This window comes from Pleurodeles waltl, chromosome 4_1 (genome assembly GCF_031143425.1).
Source record: "Pleurodeles waltl isolate 20211129_DDA chromosome 4_1, aPleWal1.hap1.20221129, whole genome shotgun sequence".
Lineage (NCBI taxonomy): Eukaryota > Metazoa > Chordata > Amphibia > Caudata > Salamandridae > Pleurodeles > Pleurodeles waltl.
Window position 1 is genome coordinate 287,529,071 of NC_090442.1, and position 18,457 is coordinate 287,547,527.

The 18,457-nt window shown below is 48.4% G+C and overlaps 1 protein-coding gene across 3 annotated transcripts in view; it reads left to right on the top strand.

Moving 5' to 3' along the window:
* LGR5 (leucine rich repeat containing G protein-coupled receptor 5) overlaps positions 1-18,457 on the top strand; it is a 1,160,674-nt gene that overhangs the window by 868,714 nt on the left and 273,503 nt on the right. For all 3 annotated transcript variants that reach the window (XM_069228343.1, XM_069228341.1, XM_069228342.1), the window contains one exon: positions 11,088-11,159. In XM_069228343.1, coding sequence (XP_069084444.1) covers positions 11,088-11,159 — 72 coding nt within the window. The remainder of the gene's footprint in view (positions 1-11,087; positions 11,160-18,457) is intronic.

Genomic DNA, 18,457 nt, shown 5'->3' on the forward strand with positions numbered 1-18,457 from the left:
CTGAGGACTTACTATCAAGGAACCATTTATTTTTCGTTTCAAGTGGGGATTGGGAATCCTGACCTTTAAAGCTGGTTTTGGGACTGTTGAAGGCAGTACGCTTTGGTAGGCTGCGCCAATGCCTCAGCTAGGATGAATTTTGCCACTCCCGTCAGGGGTGGGTGATTGCACTTGCTGTATAACCTGCACTAACCCTTGGGTAGCTTGGCACAGAGCTGTGCTCACCTTTGGGTAGTTTGGCACACAACAGTCAGGCTTATCACAGAGGCAATATGTAAAGCAATGGGCATAGCACTTCCCCACCACAACCACTCTGAGGGGCACAAATGAGACTTCACACACCGTGTAGGTATATAAAAATGTTATTCAACACACACATTGTCAACACAGCATAAGTATCATGGAAATATGGGCATACATCACACTTAGCAATAGAGTTCACTATATTCTGCCCAACTATGTGTAACAACAACAGTATGTACAAGTGAGAAAACAATACTTTCCCTCCCCTCATCCTTATGTGGTGCCAAACGTTGTCAGCACAAGACCTACCCTAGAGTTTACCAACTTTGATGTAACACAAATCCAGGGTGGACCCCGGTTCCTAACGCTAGCAGCAATAAGTATATTCAAGGGTTGTAACACTTCCACATAGCACTGCGGCTTAGGCCACACTAGTAAATCGTAATGCCAACCTAATGAATTCACTGGCAGAAGAAGGTGACCAGCAACACCACAGTGCTGTCCTCACATTGACCCACATTTTCTCCTGCACATCCACTCTGCACCGTTTGGCGGTGCCACGAGTATTATTCGGCTCTTCACACACGCTTGTATGCACGTGCTCCCTGCACCATAATGCAGTGCCCTGATATCCGGCTAGTGGATGGCTCTGTGTTTGCAGACACCCTGAGTCCCAAACCTCTCTCCATCCACCAACCAGCTTTGGCTATCCTGCCCCACCACAACCAACAGATTGAGTCAAACTTCCCCCTGGATACTAGGCCGCTTGCAGCCCTAGCCACACTACACAGGATCCTGAGGGCAAAATGGGAGGGAGGAAGGAAAGACAACAGCTGATCCGGCAACAATTAGCAAGGAGATGTGTGGGCTCCCACTAGCAGGTTCACTCAGAGATTTGCAACACACAGGTGGAGAGTTAGAAAATAGTTACCAATTTCAGCACCTCTGGAATGGAGGTGTACCATCCGGGCATGTTGACTTGAGTCACCATTGACAATTCCAGTTGCACACAATGAGTTACTAGGTCTGCACTCCGTTTACAAGAATGCGCCGCGTCTGGAGCACGAAGACTTGCGTTGCACCAGATGATTATGCTCCCACGTGTAAAGTGCTCCGTGCTGTACCTTCACAAAAATGAGACATAACAGCAAGAGCCAAGTAACCTGAATTGCCCCCGAACATATGATCACTCCAAAGTCAATTCCCAATGTGGGAACTCCTCAGGAGGAGGCACTAGTCTGGTGTGTGATGACTTGAACCGCACCAGACATTCCTGGATGCTCCCACAAAGAATGTAAATCCCGGTCTTCTCTGTAATGAGGCACAACATCTAGCGCTCAGTGACGAGTTGGTCTAGATCATCTGGTCACACAAGGAACTTCATTTCTGTACCTCCCTGGAATGAGACACAGGCGGTCATTCTGACCGCGGCGGTCGGCGGTCGCCGCCCGCCAAGCGGTTCCCGCCGAAAGACCGCTGGGCCGGCGGGCGACTGCCAGAAGACCGCCGGCCGGCCCAGCGGGACAGCCCCTTCAACAATGAAGCCGGCTCGGAATGGAGCCGGCGGAGTTGAAGGGGTGCGACGGGTGCAGTGGCACCCGTCGCGATTTTCACTGTAGACAGCAGACAGTGAAAATCTTTATGGGGCCCTGTTAGGGGGCCCCTGCACTGCCCATGCCAGTGGCATGGGCAGTGCAGGGGCCCCCAGGGGCCCCACGGTACCCGTTCCCGCCATCCTGGTTCTGGCGGTGGACACCGCCAGAAACAAGCTGGCGGGAAGGCGCTCGGAATCCCCATGGCGGTGCTGCAAGCAGCGCCGCCATGGCGGATTCCCTGGGTCAGCGGGAAACCGGCGGGAAACCGCCGGCTCCCCTTTTCCGACCGCGGCTTTACCGCCACGGTCAGAATCGCCCAGGAAGCACCGCCAGCCTGTTGGCGGTGCTTCCGCCGCACTCATGGACCGCCAAGGTCAGAATGACCCCCACAATGTCTGGTGCCCAATGACTTTAGCCACACCAGACTGCTCAGTCACACACTTTGACGAAAGTTCAGCCATTCCACATGAGGCAGTGTATAGCACAACTCTGGTTGCCCTCCCACTTCTGAATGTTGCAACCTATGAATGGGGCACATCATGCTATGCAATGCAGCTGAGGATCACACAAGAGAAATGCGACTCACTCGACAACAGCAGGTCACATGGGGTCCTACAATGGGTGATCCGACTCACACCACAAGACGTTTCAGTGTGCAGTGGTCCCCACAATGAAGGGCCACTCACCTGAAATGGTTGCAATAATTGCAGGCTCCGCACTAAGTAATTCTGCCACGTGTAAAGTGATCAGTGCTGTACCTTCACAAAAATTCATTTCTGTACCTCCCTGGAATGAGACACAATGTCTGGTGCACAGTGACTTTAGCCACACCTCAATGCTCAGTCACACTCTTTGACGAAGGTTCAGCCATTCCACATGAGGCAGTGTATGGCACAACTCTGGTTGCCCTCCCACTTCTGAATGTCACAACCTATGAATAGGTGCAGTGGTCCCCACAATGAAGGGCCCCTCACCCGAAATGGGGGCAATACTTGCAGGCTCCGCACCAAGTAATTCTGGTCTCCAGACACAATACATAGTCCAAACTCACACCACTGCTTCCCGGTGGAGTCCAGCATATGATGTAGGTTCAGAAGAGGGCACTGCTCTCCAGGTGGTACCGGTTGATGAAGTAGATCCCTCGCTAGAGGTCTTTGATGTCCCTGAGACCTCTGCAGAGAACAGGGGGCAGTTAACCTGCCCTTGGAGAGCGCACCCCGGGTTACAACACAGCAGCAGGCAGTCGGCTCAGGCCTGCCACAATACAGGAAGGGTGCATGGATCCCTTCCTCAGACAGTTATCCTACTGTGCAAAAACAGATTCCTCTGGCAGTGCACACCACTTGGTCCAGCAGCACTGGTCTAGTGTCACTGTAGATGCAACTCTGCCTTCTGGAAAGAAGGTACCACTAATTATACTAAAGTATGCCTTTGAAGTTAAGCGTAGTTCAGAGGGTTCTCCTTTGAACCACAGATGTCTCTCTTAATTTTCTCCCCATCCGCCCAAGGATGTGGAATATAGATCTTTATCTTTAGTGGGGCCATGGTCTGGCTCCAAAATGCCAAGTGTCAGAAACGACTCCTTCCAGTAGATCTATCCTAAGCCCCAAATGGCAGGGGTCTGTAGTTCTGGTTGACCAAGTTTTATAGCTGACACATGTGCCCTCCCCCTGGAACAAGTGGAATGAAGCTGAATTTACAAGACACATGAAGCATTTTAGAATCTAGAAATAACCACTTCTTAGAAGCATTAATAATAACACCACCTTTGCCATTAGAAGGGGTTTGTCATTCTGAATCCAGTGATACCAAATACCATGAGGCTGCTTATCTGCAATCCACTATTGAAAACAGACCTAATAAGACTCTTTTCTCCCATGATACCTTATGGGCAGAGCAGCTCTCATGGGAGGTGCAAACATACATGGGTGTTCCATACTCCCTGGGTACATGTGCCCTGGCACACATACAAGCTTGCAGAAGCAGGCTGGAAACTTAGGTTACAGCCACAACAAGGAGGCAAGTGTGCCTATCCTTGCCTGCGCTATCAGGCTCAGCCCCTATTTTAGAACCCCGTGTGCAAGTGTGCCAGAACCAATATGGGTATAGAAAACCACCTGTGTACCAGTATATGCACACAGGCTTGCGCCAGACTCACTATAGGTATGACACCCTGGTGCAGGTAGGCACCTAGAGGCCAGCTATGCCAGACTCGGTATATATAAAACCACTATTGTGAAGGTGTGCACAACCTGGCATATTGGGCTAGGTCCAGTGCCTCCAAAGGCCCTCTGGTGCACATGCACACCCCAGGGTCCCACCCACATTGGTCAGCACCACCTCTTACCCAGTAGAGGACATGACACACACTTCCACCCTGCACCTACAAGAGGACAGGGCCCTAAGGCCGCTAATAGAGGACTGGCACAGCCGACTCCCTCTCACCCCCATATAGGGGACACCCACATGGGAGTCTTCCCTAACAGAGCAGAGTACCCTTTGTATACCTGCCCTGTATAATATGCCTACCACTTGCCCTGTCTTAGGAGCCCTCCAGGGAAGACATAAAGCTGGCTCAAGAGTGCCCCCTCACACGGGCAGCCACCCTGAGCACAGGCACACTAATGCCCCTGCCAGCCCATCCAGTCGGGCTTAAGACATGGTTGACAGGGTCTTCTAGGGGTTGACACACACAGTGCGATGTCCCCCTAGTTGCTAAGGCCGTACCTGCTCCGGGTATATGGGGAACCTTTTACAGGGTCCTCCTGGGTTCAGCACCTCAATCACGCTCATACCCACCCCTTCCTAACATAGTTAGGAAGAGCACATGCACTTTCCCACTGCCATACAGTGAAGAAGTGGCCAGAGACCTAAGGTCGTGCATCGGGAGTCAGCAAAGACTGGGAGGAAAAAGAGCAAAAAGTTTGAGGAAAATTCCCCAAGCAGTGCCATGTCCAGCAGTGACCTTTAGAGAAGTCCCTGTTTTAATGTTTGTCTCCTCCCTCTTTCGTCCGATGGAGACCCTTCCCACCCTTGTGATGATCCCTTCCCTCCAGATACCTTCTTATGGACCCTGGTGCTGAGCCAGTGGTCCACCTCCTTGACAAAGTCCCTAGGGCCTTTGGGCTTGTTATCAGTAAGTTGGCACAGATCTACAAAAGAAAGACTGAACGTGTGCTCACTTTAATCATATTGTACAATCCATGATAATCCTTCACTTTACGGCATTTCACACAACCATTCAGTACCTTGCAAAAGGAAACTACAAAATCCATCCAGGACTGCAGGGATAGCTCCTGGCTGTCCCTAAACATCTGCCTGTACTTCTCAGGGGGGAGGCCATATTTTCTGACAAGGGTTTCTTCATGGTGGAATACCTCATCCCGTCTCCCTTATCTAGGGCCAGAAGAGTGTCTCTCTCTCACTAGGGATGTGCTTCCAGAGGCTAGCCCCTAATCCTCCTCAGAGATCCTGTTCATCTATAAAACTACCTCATGAGCTTCCAACCACTTGTCAATATCATACCCCACAACAAAGTCAGACACCAGGTCTTTGGACCCTCTTGTCCCCAGATGACCCTGCAGGTATGCTACCACCAAGATTGCAGGACTCTGCTTGCCTAGCTCTTATGTCCAGCTTTGTGAGGCTCCTCTTGTGAGCCATTTTCCTTTCTTCTGCTTCCATGACCAATTTAAGCTGGACCCTCTGCACCCTAACTCACATTCAGACTTCCTATCCACCAGATGCTCTGACGACAAGCCTTAAGAAGAAACACTGCTCTCTGTTCTGGCAGGGACTTCCAGTTCGGGGGTTAAATCATCCTGCTCAGCTAAGTGCTGTATCTGAAGACTGAGATCCAGATCCTCTCCTTATCTGTCCACATCCTCATCTCCTTCTGTTGCTGTAACCAGTGACTGGCGGATTTTCACCCAGGCCCTCCATGCCTTTTGAAGCTCCACTTTCTTGGTGTTGCTTTTGGCTGGAAGTCCTCTCTCTTTGCTGCAGAACTCCTTGAGCTGGGCAACAGTGTAGGCATCCATTCTGGCCAGCAAAAACTCCATCCTTACAGGTGTGGGTTCAGACGTAACACATCTAAGGTGACCCCTGGGTACACTTAGGGATAAATCCAATACTGGTAGCAGTATAGATTTATCATTCTGAGTTGTTTGATACCAAGCAACCCTGGGTTCAGTGTGGCCACCATGTAGCTGGGAAACTTGTGTAGACCAGTACCCAGCACATGTATTAAAATGGCTGCTCTATTCACTCACTGTGTCCTAGGTTTGGCAAGGACACAGTGGGGGCACATTGCTCATGCAGCCATGCCCTCACACATAATATGGTGCGCCCTGCCTTATGGCTGGAAGGCCTGTCGGAGGGGTGCCTTATCCATAGTGTATGCAGTGTATAGTGGACAGGGCACACAGGCAGTGTCATGTCAGGTTTGTGTTTTAGGTTTACACTTGGACACTCAGCCTGCAATGGCAGTGCTGGGTGCATCTGGATTCATGGCCCTAGAGAGTGGCACAATCAGTGCTGCTGCCCTCAGGGGCCTACCATTAGTACACCATGCCCTGGGTACCTAAGTACCTTTTACTAGGGACTTATAGTGGTAGCTAAAGGTGTATTCAATTGTGCCAAAGCATCACAACAGTTTTAGTGAAAGAACTCTAGTCCAAGGAACCTGGTTAGCAGGGGCCCTGATCACTACAATTTGTAAGGTACGTCATACATCAAGCAAAAAGTGGGGGCTAACCATGTTAGAAACAGGCCTTTTCGCACACCTGGTCAATTATTTAAGGCCAGCTGTGCCTTTGAAGTGGTTAGAAGCTTCTAGAGGCATGTTTTTGAAGTGAACAGGTGCCCTGACTCCCTTGCCCTGGCTCCAGATTAACTACAGGTGCATGCAGCCCTTTGTGTGGAGGCAGCATATTCAAGAGTAAATAGAACTGTGCCCAGCTCCTCCCTTCCATCCTGCCAGTGATGGCCCACCCAGGCACAGGTAAGCACCCTATTGTGTGTGGCTGCCTAGGACAAATAAATAAAGTCTAACTGTTAACTATACCCAGTAATGTGACTCAGAGGAAAATACCAACTTTCTAAAAGATAAATGATCAAAATTGTAATTTAAATCTGACTTCCCCATGAGTTAGGATGTGTCATTACAATTCCAAAGATACCAAACATAAACTGCCTACCTGCTCCCATTTGAAAATTACACCCTGTTAATTGTAATAAGGCAACTCCAATGTTATCCTATGGGACAGTTAGGCCATGCAGTAGTGAAAAACTAATTGAAGGGTTTTTTCACTATCAGGACATGTGCAACTTAAAAGTATACATTCAAAGTTTCAAGTACACTGCACTCTGCCCTCTGTGTTGTCCAGGGCCTAACGTAGGAGTGAATTTTATATATTTAAAAGAAAGGTATGGGCCTGGCAAAATGTTTATTTTGCCAGGTATAAATGGCAGTTTAAAGCTGCCCACACAGGCTGCAATGGCAGGCCTGAGACATGTTTGAAGTGCTACTAAAGTGGGTGGCACAATCAGGGCTGCATATCCACTAGTGGAATCTAATCTACATTCCCTTGGCACAGTTAATACCACTTTATTAGGGACTTACAAGTAAATTAAATATGACAGTTGGGCATAAGCTAATGTCTTAAAGCGCCAGTACAAGCACTTTAACATTGGTTAGCAGTGGTAAAATGTGCAGAGTCCTAAAGACAGCAAAAACAAAGACAGCAAAACAGGAGGTCTGAAGGCAAAATGTTAGGGGGAAAACAAGGTCTAACAGTAACCCAGTGTTATCCTATGGTATAGGCAGGCCTTGTGGTAGTTAAAAAAAAACAAAAAAAAAAAAAAAAAACTACTTTGAGTTTTTTCACTCCGAAAAGTTAAAAGTACATGTCCAACTTTTTAAATACAGTGCACCCTGCCCTCGGGGCTGTGTACGGCCACCCTATGGATTACTTATATGTATCAAAAAAGAGGGTTTAGGCCTGAAAAAAGATTTATTTTGTTAGGTTGATTTGGCAGTTCAAAACTGCACACAAGCTGCAATGGCAGGCCTGAGACATGTTATAGAATCCTACTTACATGACAGGCACAATCATTGCTGCAGGCCCACTAGTAGCATGTAATTTACAAGCCCTGAGTTCATGTTGTACCAAACTAATAAAATACTTAAGTGTGTGGTCAATGCACCGTTGTAAAGCCTGTTTAGTAAGTGCAAATGGCATTTCCACACTGGTCAATGGTGAACATTCTTCTGAATATGTGCCCGGTACAGGTGAAATATTGCACTGAGTGTAGGAAAATGCCACTGTTGGCATGGTTACACCCTAAATTTTTGCCTTTTGTTGATGCTAGTTATGATTGAAAGTGTGCTGGGACCCTGCTGACCATGCCCCAGCACCAGTGTTCTTTCCCTAAAACTGTACATTTGTCTCCACAATTGGCACAGCCCTGGCACCCAGATAAGTCCCTTGTAAATGGTACCGATGGTACCAAGGGCCCTGTGGCCAGGGAAGGTCTCTAAGGGCTGCAGCATGTATTATGCCACCCTAGGGACCCCTCACTCAGCACATGCACACTTCATCACAGCTTGTGTTTGCTGGTGAGAAGAAAAATAATAAGTCAGCATGGCACTCCCCTCAGGGTGCCATGCCCACAACCCGCTTCCCGTGGTATAGGTAAGTCACCTCTAGCAGGCCTTACACTCCTAAGGTGGGTGCACTATACTACAAGTGAGGGCATAGCTGCACGGCATTTCTTAGCCAATTCTTACACATTATAAGTGCAGGGTAGCCATAAAGAATATATGGTCTGGGAGTTTGTCAAACATGAACTCCACAGTTCCATAATGGCTACACTGAATACTGGGACACTTGGCATCCAACTTCTCAGCACACTGATGCCAGTGTGGGATTTATTGAGAAATGCACACAGAGGACATCTTAGAGATGCCCCCTGCATATCAGCCCAACTACTAGTGCCAGGCTGACCAGTTTCTGCCAGTCTGCCACATCCAGATGGGTTTCTGGCCACATGGGGTGAGTGCCTTTGTGCATTCTGTGACCAGGAACAAAGCCTGTACTGGGTGGAGGTGCTTCACTCCTCCTGCCTGCAGGAATTGTAACAACTGGCGGTGAGCCTCAAAGGCTCAAGCCTGGTGTTACAGCTCCCCAGGGCACTCCAGCTAGTGGAGATGCCCACCCCCCGGACACAGCTCCCACTTTTGGCGGCAAGTCCGGAGGAGATAATGAGAAAAAAAGGAGTCGTCACCCCCCGGCCAGGACAGCCCCTAAGGTGTCCTGAGCTGAGGTGACTCCTTCCTTAGATAATCCTCCATCTTGCTTTGGAGGATTTCCTAAATAGGATTAGGAGTGTGCCCCCCTCCCCAAAGGGAGGAGGCACAAGGAGGGTGTAGCCACCCTCAGGGACAGTAGCCATTGGCTACTGCCCTCCAGCCCTAAACACACCCCTAAATTGATTATTTAGGGGTGACCCTGAACCCAGGAAAACAGATTTCCTGACGACCTAAAGAACAAGTAGGACTGCTGACCTGAAAGCCCCACAGAGATGACGGAGACAACAACTGACTTGGCCCACGCCCTACCGGCCTGTCTCCAGACACAAAGAACCTGCAACAGCGACGCATCCAGCGGGACCAGCGACCTCTGCCGACTCAGAGGACTGCCCTGCAACCCAAAGGACCAAGAAACTCCCATGGACAGCGGCTCTGTCTAATCTACAAAGAAGAAACCATCTTTAAAGGGACTCCAGCCTCACTCCGGAAGCGTGAATCCCCAACACTCTGCACCCGACGCACCCGGCTCGTGTCACAAGAAACCAACACTGCAGTGAGGACCCCCCAGGTGACTCCCACGACATGGACACCCTGAGACGACCTCCCTGCACTCCCACGGCAACACCTGCAGAGAGAATCCAGAGGCTCCCCCTGACCGCAATTGCCCGGTAACAAAGAACCCGATGCCTGGAAGAAGCACTGCGCCCTCAGGCCCGAAAGAAACCAACTACTGGTGCAGGAGTGACCAGCAGGTGGCCCTCATCAGTGCCCAGTCGGTGGCTGGCCCGAGAAGCACCCCCTGTGCCCTGCCTGCATCGCCAGTGACCCCCAGGTCCCTCCATTGCTTTCAATGGAAAACCCGACACCTACTTTGCACACTGCACCCGGCCGCCCCTGTGCCACCGAGGGTGTATTTTGTGTGCCTGTTTGTGACCCCCTACCCCCCCAGTGCTCTACAAAACACCCCCTAGTCTGCTTGCGAGGACGCAGTTACTTACCTGCTACCAGACTGTAACCGGAGCACCCCTAGTCTCTGTAGAGGCCTATGATATTTGGGCCCTACTTTGACCTCTGCACCTGACCGGCCCTGTGTTGCTGGTGCTGGGTGTTTGGGATTGCCTTGAACCCCCAACGATGGGCTGCCTATGCCCCGGAGACTGAACTTGTAAGTCCTCTGCCTACCTGCCAAACTAACTTGTACTTACCTCCCCCAGGAACTGTTGATTTTTGCACTGTCTCCACTTTTAAAATAACTTATTGCCATTTTTGCCAAAACTGTCTACCTTACTGTTTTAATTCAAAGTTCCATACTTACCTCCGCCAAGTACCTTACAATGCATGTATTTACTTGAATTCTGAATCTTGTGGTTTTAAAATAAATTAAGAAAACAATATTTTTCGAAAAAACCCTATTAGCCTGGAGTTAAGTCTTTGAGTGTGGGTTCTCATTTATTGCCTGTGTGTGTGTGTACAACAAATGCTTAACTCTACCCTCTGATAAGCCCACTGCTTGACCACACTACTGCAAAATAGAGCATTCGTATTTTCTATTATTGCCACTATCAACCTCTAAGGGGAACCCTTGGACTCTGTGTATCTCTTTGAGATAGTATATACAGAGCCAACTTCCTACACGGAGCCATTGTTAAGATTTTAAAACACTAGTGCAATGTATGTGATCTTGTCCAAAATGTCTAACCCCAGCTACAATTGGATCTCAAGAAGAACCCATTCACTGTTTCACTCCACTCCTCACATCCCAAAATATCCTGCAACAGTGTTCTCTGTAATTTCCTCCACTGTGCTTCTTGAGTTAGGTTTGTACTGTATCAAATAAGTAACTAAAAATGATTGCACTCTGTTTTATTTTTTATACTAAGGAAGGATGGAAAAAAGTTTCACAATGTTTTGGTAATGGTTTCATTTCCTGTTCACAGGGATTTAGCTTGGAATAAAATTGCAATCATTCATCCCAATTCCTTTACTTCTTTGCCGTCTCTGACCAGACTGTAAGTATTTATGAAATTATTAACTCTATTTTTGTTAATCTTTTTTGCCAAATATTTTGCTTATTAAATCACCCTGCGGTGGTATGTTGTACAGCTGCATGAATTGTTGACATAATTAACAACAGAATAAGCCATTCAGCTTGCATTCTCACTTCAACATCTGACTATTTCTACGTGAAGAGTTACAAAGCCTGCCGCCTGAAAGGTATCTATTACCTTACAAGAAGATAGATTTCCGCGCAGCTTGTTGTATCCTATACCATGTTATGTATGACCTGTTCTCTAATAACCCACTGTTACATCCAAGTCAGGAATATTTCCCTCTACTCCTGTTTCATACACTACCACACAGATTTTGACAGGTTGACAGAAGCACGCTGTGGTGTAAGGTTACCTAATGAGAATTTTTACTGCATTAGTTATAGAAATTCAATCCATATGCATGAATACCGGATTTCAGACAAACGTGAGGGCCAGCAAAGAACAATCTGGGAAAGTGCACACAATACAAGGGCTGAATCGGGGTTACAGAAATGTATCCCTTATATTGCAAATCTGAGAGACGATGTAAGGACCGAATGCTCCTATTCTCTTAAACTTAGAAGAGTCCCAATATGCAATATATAACACAATATTGGTATTTGGGCTTATTGCTGTAGGTCTATAAAGGATTTTGCACGTTCTCATTGGCGGAATATGCCCAACAACATGATGTTTAACAACAGTAAGAGAAAGGGTGTCATGTTTGGTAGAAAACAGAAACAGAACTGGATACATGGATTTTGTTATTGAGAGTTTCTCTCCCAACTACGTAGGTATATGCCTGCTAGAGGTGGCTTGGTTAGGCATCGTCTTGCTATGTTGAAGCTACAAGCAGTAAATTTGAACTTCGTTTTTTCATAATTTAGCAAAACCTTCTGTTCAAAAATCATCATGGTAATCATGGTTAAATTTAACCTTCATCCATTAACCCATCCAAACATTGCTCTCAGAGCTTTTCGTGGGCGATTGGCCAAATAGTTCAACTTTGCTCGAAGTATACCATTTAAGAATGTCTTCCCACTACCAAGCACTGCAGGTTTGATTTGTGTACCAGCTTGTATAGCAATCTTGATCATTAAATGATGATCTATGTAACATATCTTCATAAGACCAAACTTGCATGGTGCTATTAAGGGTTTGATTTTGAATGGGGAATTGCTACGTCCTCAAAAGCTCGTAGTTAGTTATTTCCAGCATCCATCCAGATTGGATAAGACGTTGATGACACGTGGGAAATGGCAAACGTTACGTTTGTTATTTATATTGATTGGTATAGCGTACTAATCATCCAAGAGGGTATTCAGGCGCTGGGGCAGTGTTTGGCCTCCCATATGCTTATAGGAAGAGCCAGGTCTTCAGATTCTTGCTGATCTCAAGAAGTGAGGAACTAACAATGTAATTCTACTGTCACAAACAACCTAATCTTGACATTGTATGAATTGGGCATACAGCTATTTGCAAAAGGAAGACATAAGTTATGTAATTGTTTCTTAACATACAAATTGATGCCAGGAATATCTGCATTTATCACTATAATGCTCCATTCCTCCCAAAATATTAGGTTACTTGTATGTCCTCTACACCAATGTAGGGCATCCAATGCTAGTTTTATAGCATTGTTTAGGTTTGCCGTTTATGTGACATGGGCAGTGACAGTCTTATTCATACTGTCTGCTTTCTGTCAAATGCTTTTGAATGAGCATTTCATTTTCTCTAAATTGCTACTCAAGGGGGCTGGGGTTTGCAGTTGTATGGAGGTAATAAAATACTGCCCAAATGGTTCCACAGCACAATTAGAAAGATGGCTAGAGAAGTATGTTAATTGTTCAACAATGGCAACTGACTGGACCCCCGCCTCCCTCCCCTTCTTAATGACGACTGCAGCATAGTGAGATGGAGACTCCTCTGACCTCCTGGTCAGTGTCTGTTGCCCTCCCCTGTGCAGCTCCACCTGCCTGCTGCCTCTGCCTTAGGCGAACTGAGAGCCTGGCTGACTCTCAGTTCGAGGCCCACCTTCACCCGCAGGCTCCAGCTTGCGCCTCATCCCTGGTGGCCTAGTGGCCATCTGCAAGTAAGTTTCTGCTGTCTCTCTTTATTCCTGCCTTTAATTCTGCCTTTATTTCTGCTTTGTTCTGCTTTTATTTTCCTTCTTTTATTCTGTTTATCTCTCCTTGTCTCTTTTCTGTCCCATGTCTTTCACCGCGCTGCTGCTGCACTGCGGCCCGCCCCTTCCCCGTGAAGCACTTTTCCCACCCTCCTGCCTCCCAGCTGTTCCGACCACCCACTTCCCCCCGTTCTTAATGGCAGCCTCAGTGCGGCCACGCCGCTGGCACACCAAAGGCAAGCCTGTCTGTGTCTGTACGCTCCTGGAATGCATCCAGCGCCACAGACCCTGGTTCTCGCACCATCCGCCGGTTCGATGCAGCTCTCTACGCGCCCTCAACCCGGGAAGATCCTCCGCTTGCCACCGAGCCGACCCCAGGAACACCCATGGACCTTTTTCTTGCTGCGCCTGCCCCTGGGCTCTCCAAGGACCACCTCATGATCCCGCACCAAGCACGGACGTCTACCTCAAGTGCATACTCTTCTACACACGCTCCCTTGTCAAGCACGCAGTAGAAGTCCAGGACCTCCTTGACTCAACAGCCCCGGACATTGCCTTCTTCATGGAGACATGGATCATCCTCACCGCCACCCAAGATATCACCACTGCCATCCCAGGCAACTACAAAATCATCCACAAGGACAGAGCCAACCAGCCTGGAGGAGGTATAGCCATAATCTACAAGAACAACCATCCAGACAACCACCAACAAGTCACAGTCTTATTCAACTCATGGGCACCCACATTTCCAGATCCAGACCAACTCAAACACCTCCCTCTGTTGCACCCTGATCTACAGGTCGCCCCAACCCCAGTTCTGCGAAGACATCGCCAAGCTTGTTGCCCCCAAGCACTCAGCTCGTCCGACTACATCCAACTCAGCAACCTCAACTTCCACCTTGATAATCACGATGACCACAACACCACAAACCTCCTGGACAACCTCACAACTGTCTACCTCAAATAACTCGTCAATGTCCCCACCCACAGAGCCGGACACATTCTTGACACCGTTTTCTCAACAGGGGACAACATCACCATCTCCCACACCACCAAACACCATTGGACCGACCACAAGTGCATCTACGTTACCTACACAAAGAACACCGCATGCCATTACGCCCCTGTCTCACCCAGCAGACACTGGGGCAAAGTCACGGGTGCACAACTCACCAACGCTCTCAGCCACTCCTTCCCACTGGATACAGCAGACGCAAATAAAGTTGCACGCAACCTACACCACTGGCTGTCGAACTGTGCCAACAACGTACCCCCCTAAGAAAAACAGCACAAAATCGACTGGGAAGAACTTCTATATGGTTTCTGGCAGACCTACTGGAATCCAAGCTCTCCTGCAGATGACTGGAATGGAAATGGAGGATAAGCAAATCAACTGAAGACCCTTGAGCCTACAAAAATCCAGTCACCATCCAACCAGAACATCAGAGCTGCCAAAAAAAGCAGCCTTTCAAGCATGCCTCAACACCAGCACTGTTAGACCTGACAGCCTTAGGGTGGTCACCCCCAACTTTTTGACTGCCTCTCTTGCTTTTTGACACTTTTTGACACTGTTTTTGCTGGTTTTAGGACTCTGCCCACTTTACAACTGCTAGCCAGTGCTAAAGTGCAAATGCCCTCTCATGTAAAACATGGTGGCATTGGCTCATACCCAATTGGCATATTTAATTTACTTGTAAGTCCCTAGTAAAGTGCACTGCATGTGCCCAGGGACTCTAAATGAAAAGCTACTAGTGGGCCTGCAGCACTGATAGTGACAGCCACACAAGTAGCCCCTTAACCATGTCTCAGGCATGCCACTGCAAGGCCTGTGTGTGCAGTTTCACTGCCACTTCGAGCTGGCATTTAAAAGTACTTGCCAAGCCTTGAACTCCCCTTTTTCTATATGTAAGCCACCCCTAAGTTAGGCCCTGGGTAACCCAGAGGGCAGGGTGCTGGGTAGGTAAAAGGCATGGCATATACCTGGGTGTTTTATATGTCCTTGCAGTGGAAAACTCCTAAATTCGTCTTCCACTGCTGTGAGGCCTGCTCCTTTCATAGGCTAACATTAGGGCTACCCTCATATACTGTTTGAGTGGTAGATTCTGATCTGAAAGGGGTAGACAGGTCATATTTAGTATGGCCAGTATAGTAATACAAAATCCTGCTTACTGGTGAACTTGGATTTTATATTACTATTTCAGAAATGACACTTCTAGAAAGTGAGCATTTCTCTGCACTTCAATCCTTCTGTGCCTTACAATCCACGTCTGGGCTGGGCTGGTTCACAGCTCCCTTGTGCATTTTCACCCAGACAACCACAAGTACAGGATGCTCAGTCACATTTGCAAACATCTGCATACTGAATGGGTCTTCCTGGGCTGGAAGGGTGGAGGGCCTTATATTTATTTCTCAAAGGACAGTGGCATGCCCTCACACAATGGACTGCTAAACCCCCTACTGGGACCCTGGCAGACCGGGTTGTACTGAAAGGGGACCATGTGCAATTCAAAACCACTCTTTGAAGTATCCCCCACTTCAAAGGTGCTTTTGGGTATATAAGCTTGGTCTCTTCAAGATACTTCTTGCCCCAGAACCTGCAACCTGCCAAGAGGAACTGCTTAGCTGCACAAAAGACTCACCTTCATTGATTTTCTGAGAAGGACTGCCACCTTGCTGTTGCCTTGCTGCCTTGCTAGCCTCTGGCTCTGCTGAGAAGTGCTCTCCAAGGGCTTGGATTGAGCTTGCCTCCTGTTCCTGAAGTCTCAGGGCCATAAAGCTTCATCTCTTCAAAGAAATTCCTTGTGTGGTGAAAATTGATGCACAGCCTACCTAAATCGACGCACAGCCTGCCTCACGTGAAATAAATACTGCATCGCCGACCCTGAATGATGCAGCCCGGCTCACCGAGTGGAGATCGACGCAGCGCCAGTATTGCGACCAGAACTTTGACGTACAGCCCACCAGACCGACGCATCGCCAAACCGGAATGATGCAGCCCGACTTCCTGCATGAAGAATTGACATAGCACCTGCAGTGCCACAGAACCTCTGACCCACCGGGTTCATGGAGCACCTGTGACTCCGTCCTGCGCGCCCAGGATTTCTCTGCATCGTCCATGGGCATCAAAAGACCCCACATCGCAAAGAGGATTCAAGCCTGTGGGCCAGATTTCGACGCAATGCCCTTGCCACGTGGGAAAGAATCAACGCATAGTCTGCGTGCGCCCAGAAATATGACTCACACCCTTCGTTTTCCAAACCTCTCCTCTTCTGTGATCTCCGTGTGTGTAATTTTGACGCAAACCAGATACTTTGTTCTTGTAAGGGACAACTGTTGCTTTTAAGAATTTAAGACTATTCTTATTGATATCAAAGGGATATTTTCAAATAGAGATTATCAAACCTTGCTTGTTTTTACCTTTAATCAGATAAATATCTTATATTTTTCTAAACCTGTGTGGTGTCTTTTTGTGGTATTTCCACTGTGTTATTGCATGATTTATTGCACAAATACTTCACACATTGCCTTCTAAGTTAAGCCTGACTGCTCAGTTCCAAGCTACCAGAGGATGGGCACAGGATGATTTGGATTGTGTGTGACTTACCCTGATTAGAGTGAGGGTCCTTACTTGGACAGGGGGTAACCAAAGACCTAATTTCTAACAAGCACTCATAACAACAAAGAGCTCTTCGCCATTGTCTGAGTTCACGAACCCCAGGACAGACACCTCATCCATCCCTCCCTCTCAAGACCTCTGCAACAACCTCGCCACCTACTTTCACTGAAAAATACAGGACATCTATGAAGGTTTCAGGAACCAAAACCTGCCAGCACCGCTTATCGCCACGGACCTAGCACCTCACCAGATACGGATCTCCTGGATCCCCATCACCAAAGAGGACACCATAAGACTCATGAACTCCATCCACTTGGGAGCACACTCAGATCCCTGCCCTCATCATATCCTCAATCTGGCCAGTGCCACCATAACACCGGAGCTCTGCCGAACCATCAACAGATCCTTCAAGACCACCACATTACCCTCAGACTGGATGCTCGCCAAAATCAAACCGCTTCTCAAGAAACCCACCGCAGACCCTAGGGAGCTGAAGAACTACAGACCCAGCTCTCTGCTCCCTTTTCCAGCAAAGGTAATGGAGAAGGCAGTCAACCAGCAACTCACAGAATTCCTCAAGCCACAGCGCATCCTAGACCCATCCCAATCAGGATTCAGAAGCAACCACAGCACTGAAACTGCACTCTTAGCAGCCACCAATGACACGCATCATACTGGACCCCAGAGGCAACCCACAGTCATCCTCCTCGACCTCTCCGCTGCATTTGACACCGTCTCCGACTCCACCCTCTGGAACAGACTACACAATGCCGGCATCCAAGCTAAAGCCTTGGATTGGGTCAGGTCCTTCCTCACAGGAAGAACACAGAGTGTCAGACTACCGCCGTTCATGTCAGAACCCAAAGACACTTGCTGCGGAGTGCCCCAAGGGTCTTCATTCAGCCCAATGCTTTTCAACACCTATATGGCCCGCTTGCCAAGATCTCCAAACAACATGGGCTAAACAGAGTCTCCTACGCCGACAATACCAAACTGATCCTCTCCCCAAGGACTCTGCTCAGGTCAAGAGAAATTTCCATAACGGGATGAGAGCAATAACCACCTGGATGGAGGCCAGCTGCCTCAAGCTGAACTCTGACAAGACAGAGATCCTTCTAATCGGCTCCACTCCTTCTGCCTGGAACGACTCTTGGTGGCCCACTGCTCTGGGAAACGCCCCCGCCACCACAGACCATGCACACAACCTGGGCATTATCCTGGACTCCTCTCTATCCATGACCCACCAAGTCAACGCCACCTCTTCGTCATGCTTTCACACCCTCCGACTCCTGCGGAATATTTTCAAGTGGATTCCCTCCGACACCAGGAAGACTGTCACTCATCACTAGCAAATTGAACTGCGGCAATGCACTCTATGCCCGCATCACCAAGAAATTTCAATCAAGACTTCAAAGGGTCCAGAATGCAGCAGCAAGACTCCTACTGGTCATCCCCTGACACAGCCACATCTCCTCCCACCTCAGAGACCTACACTGGCTCCCAGTCAATAAGTGCATCACATACAAACTCCTGATC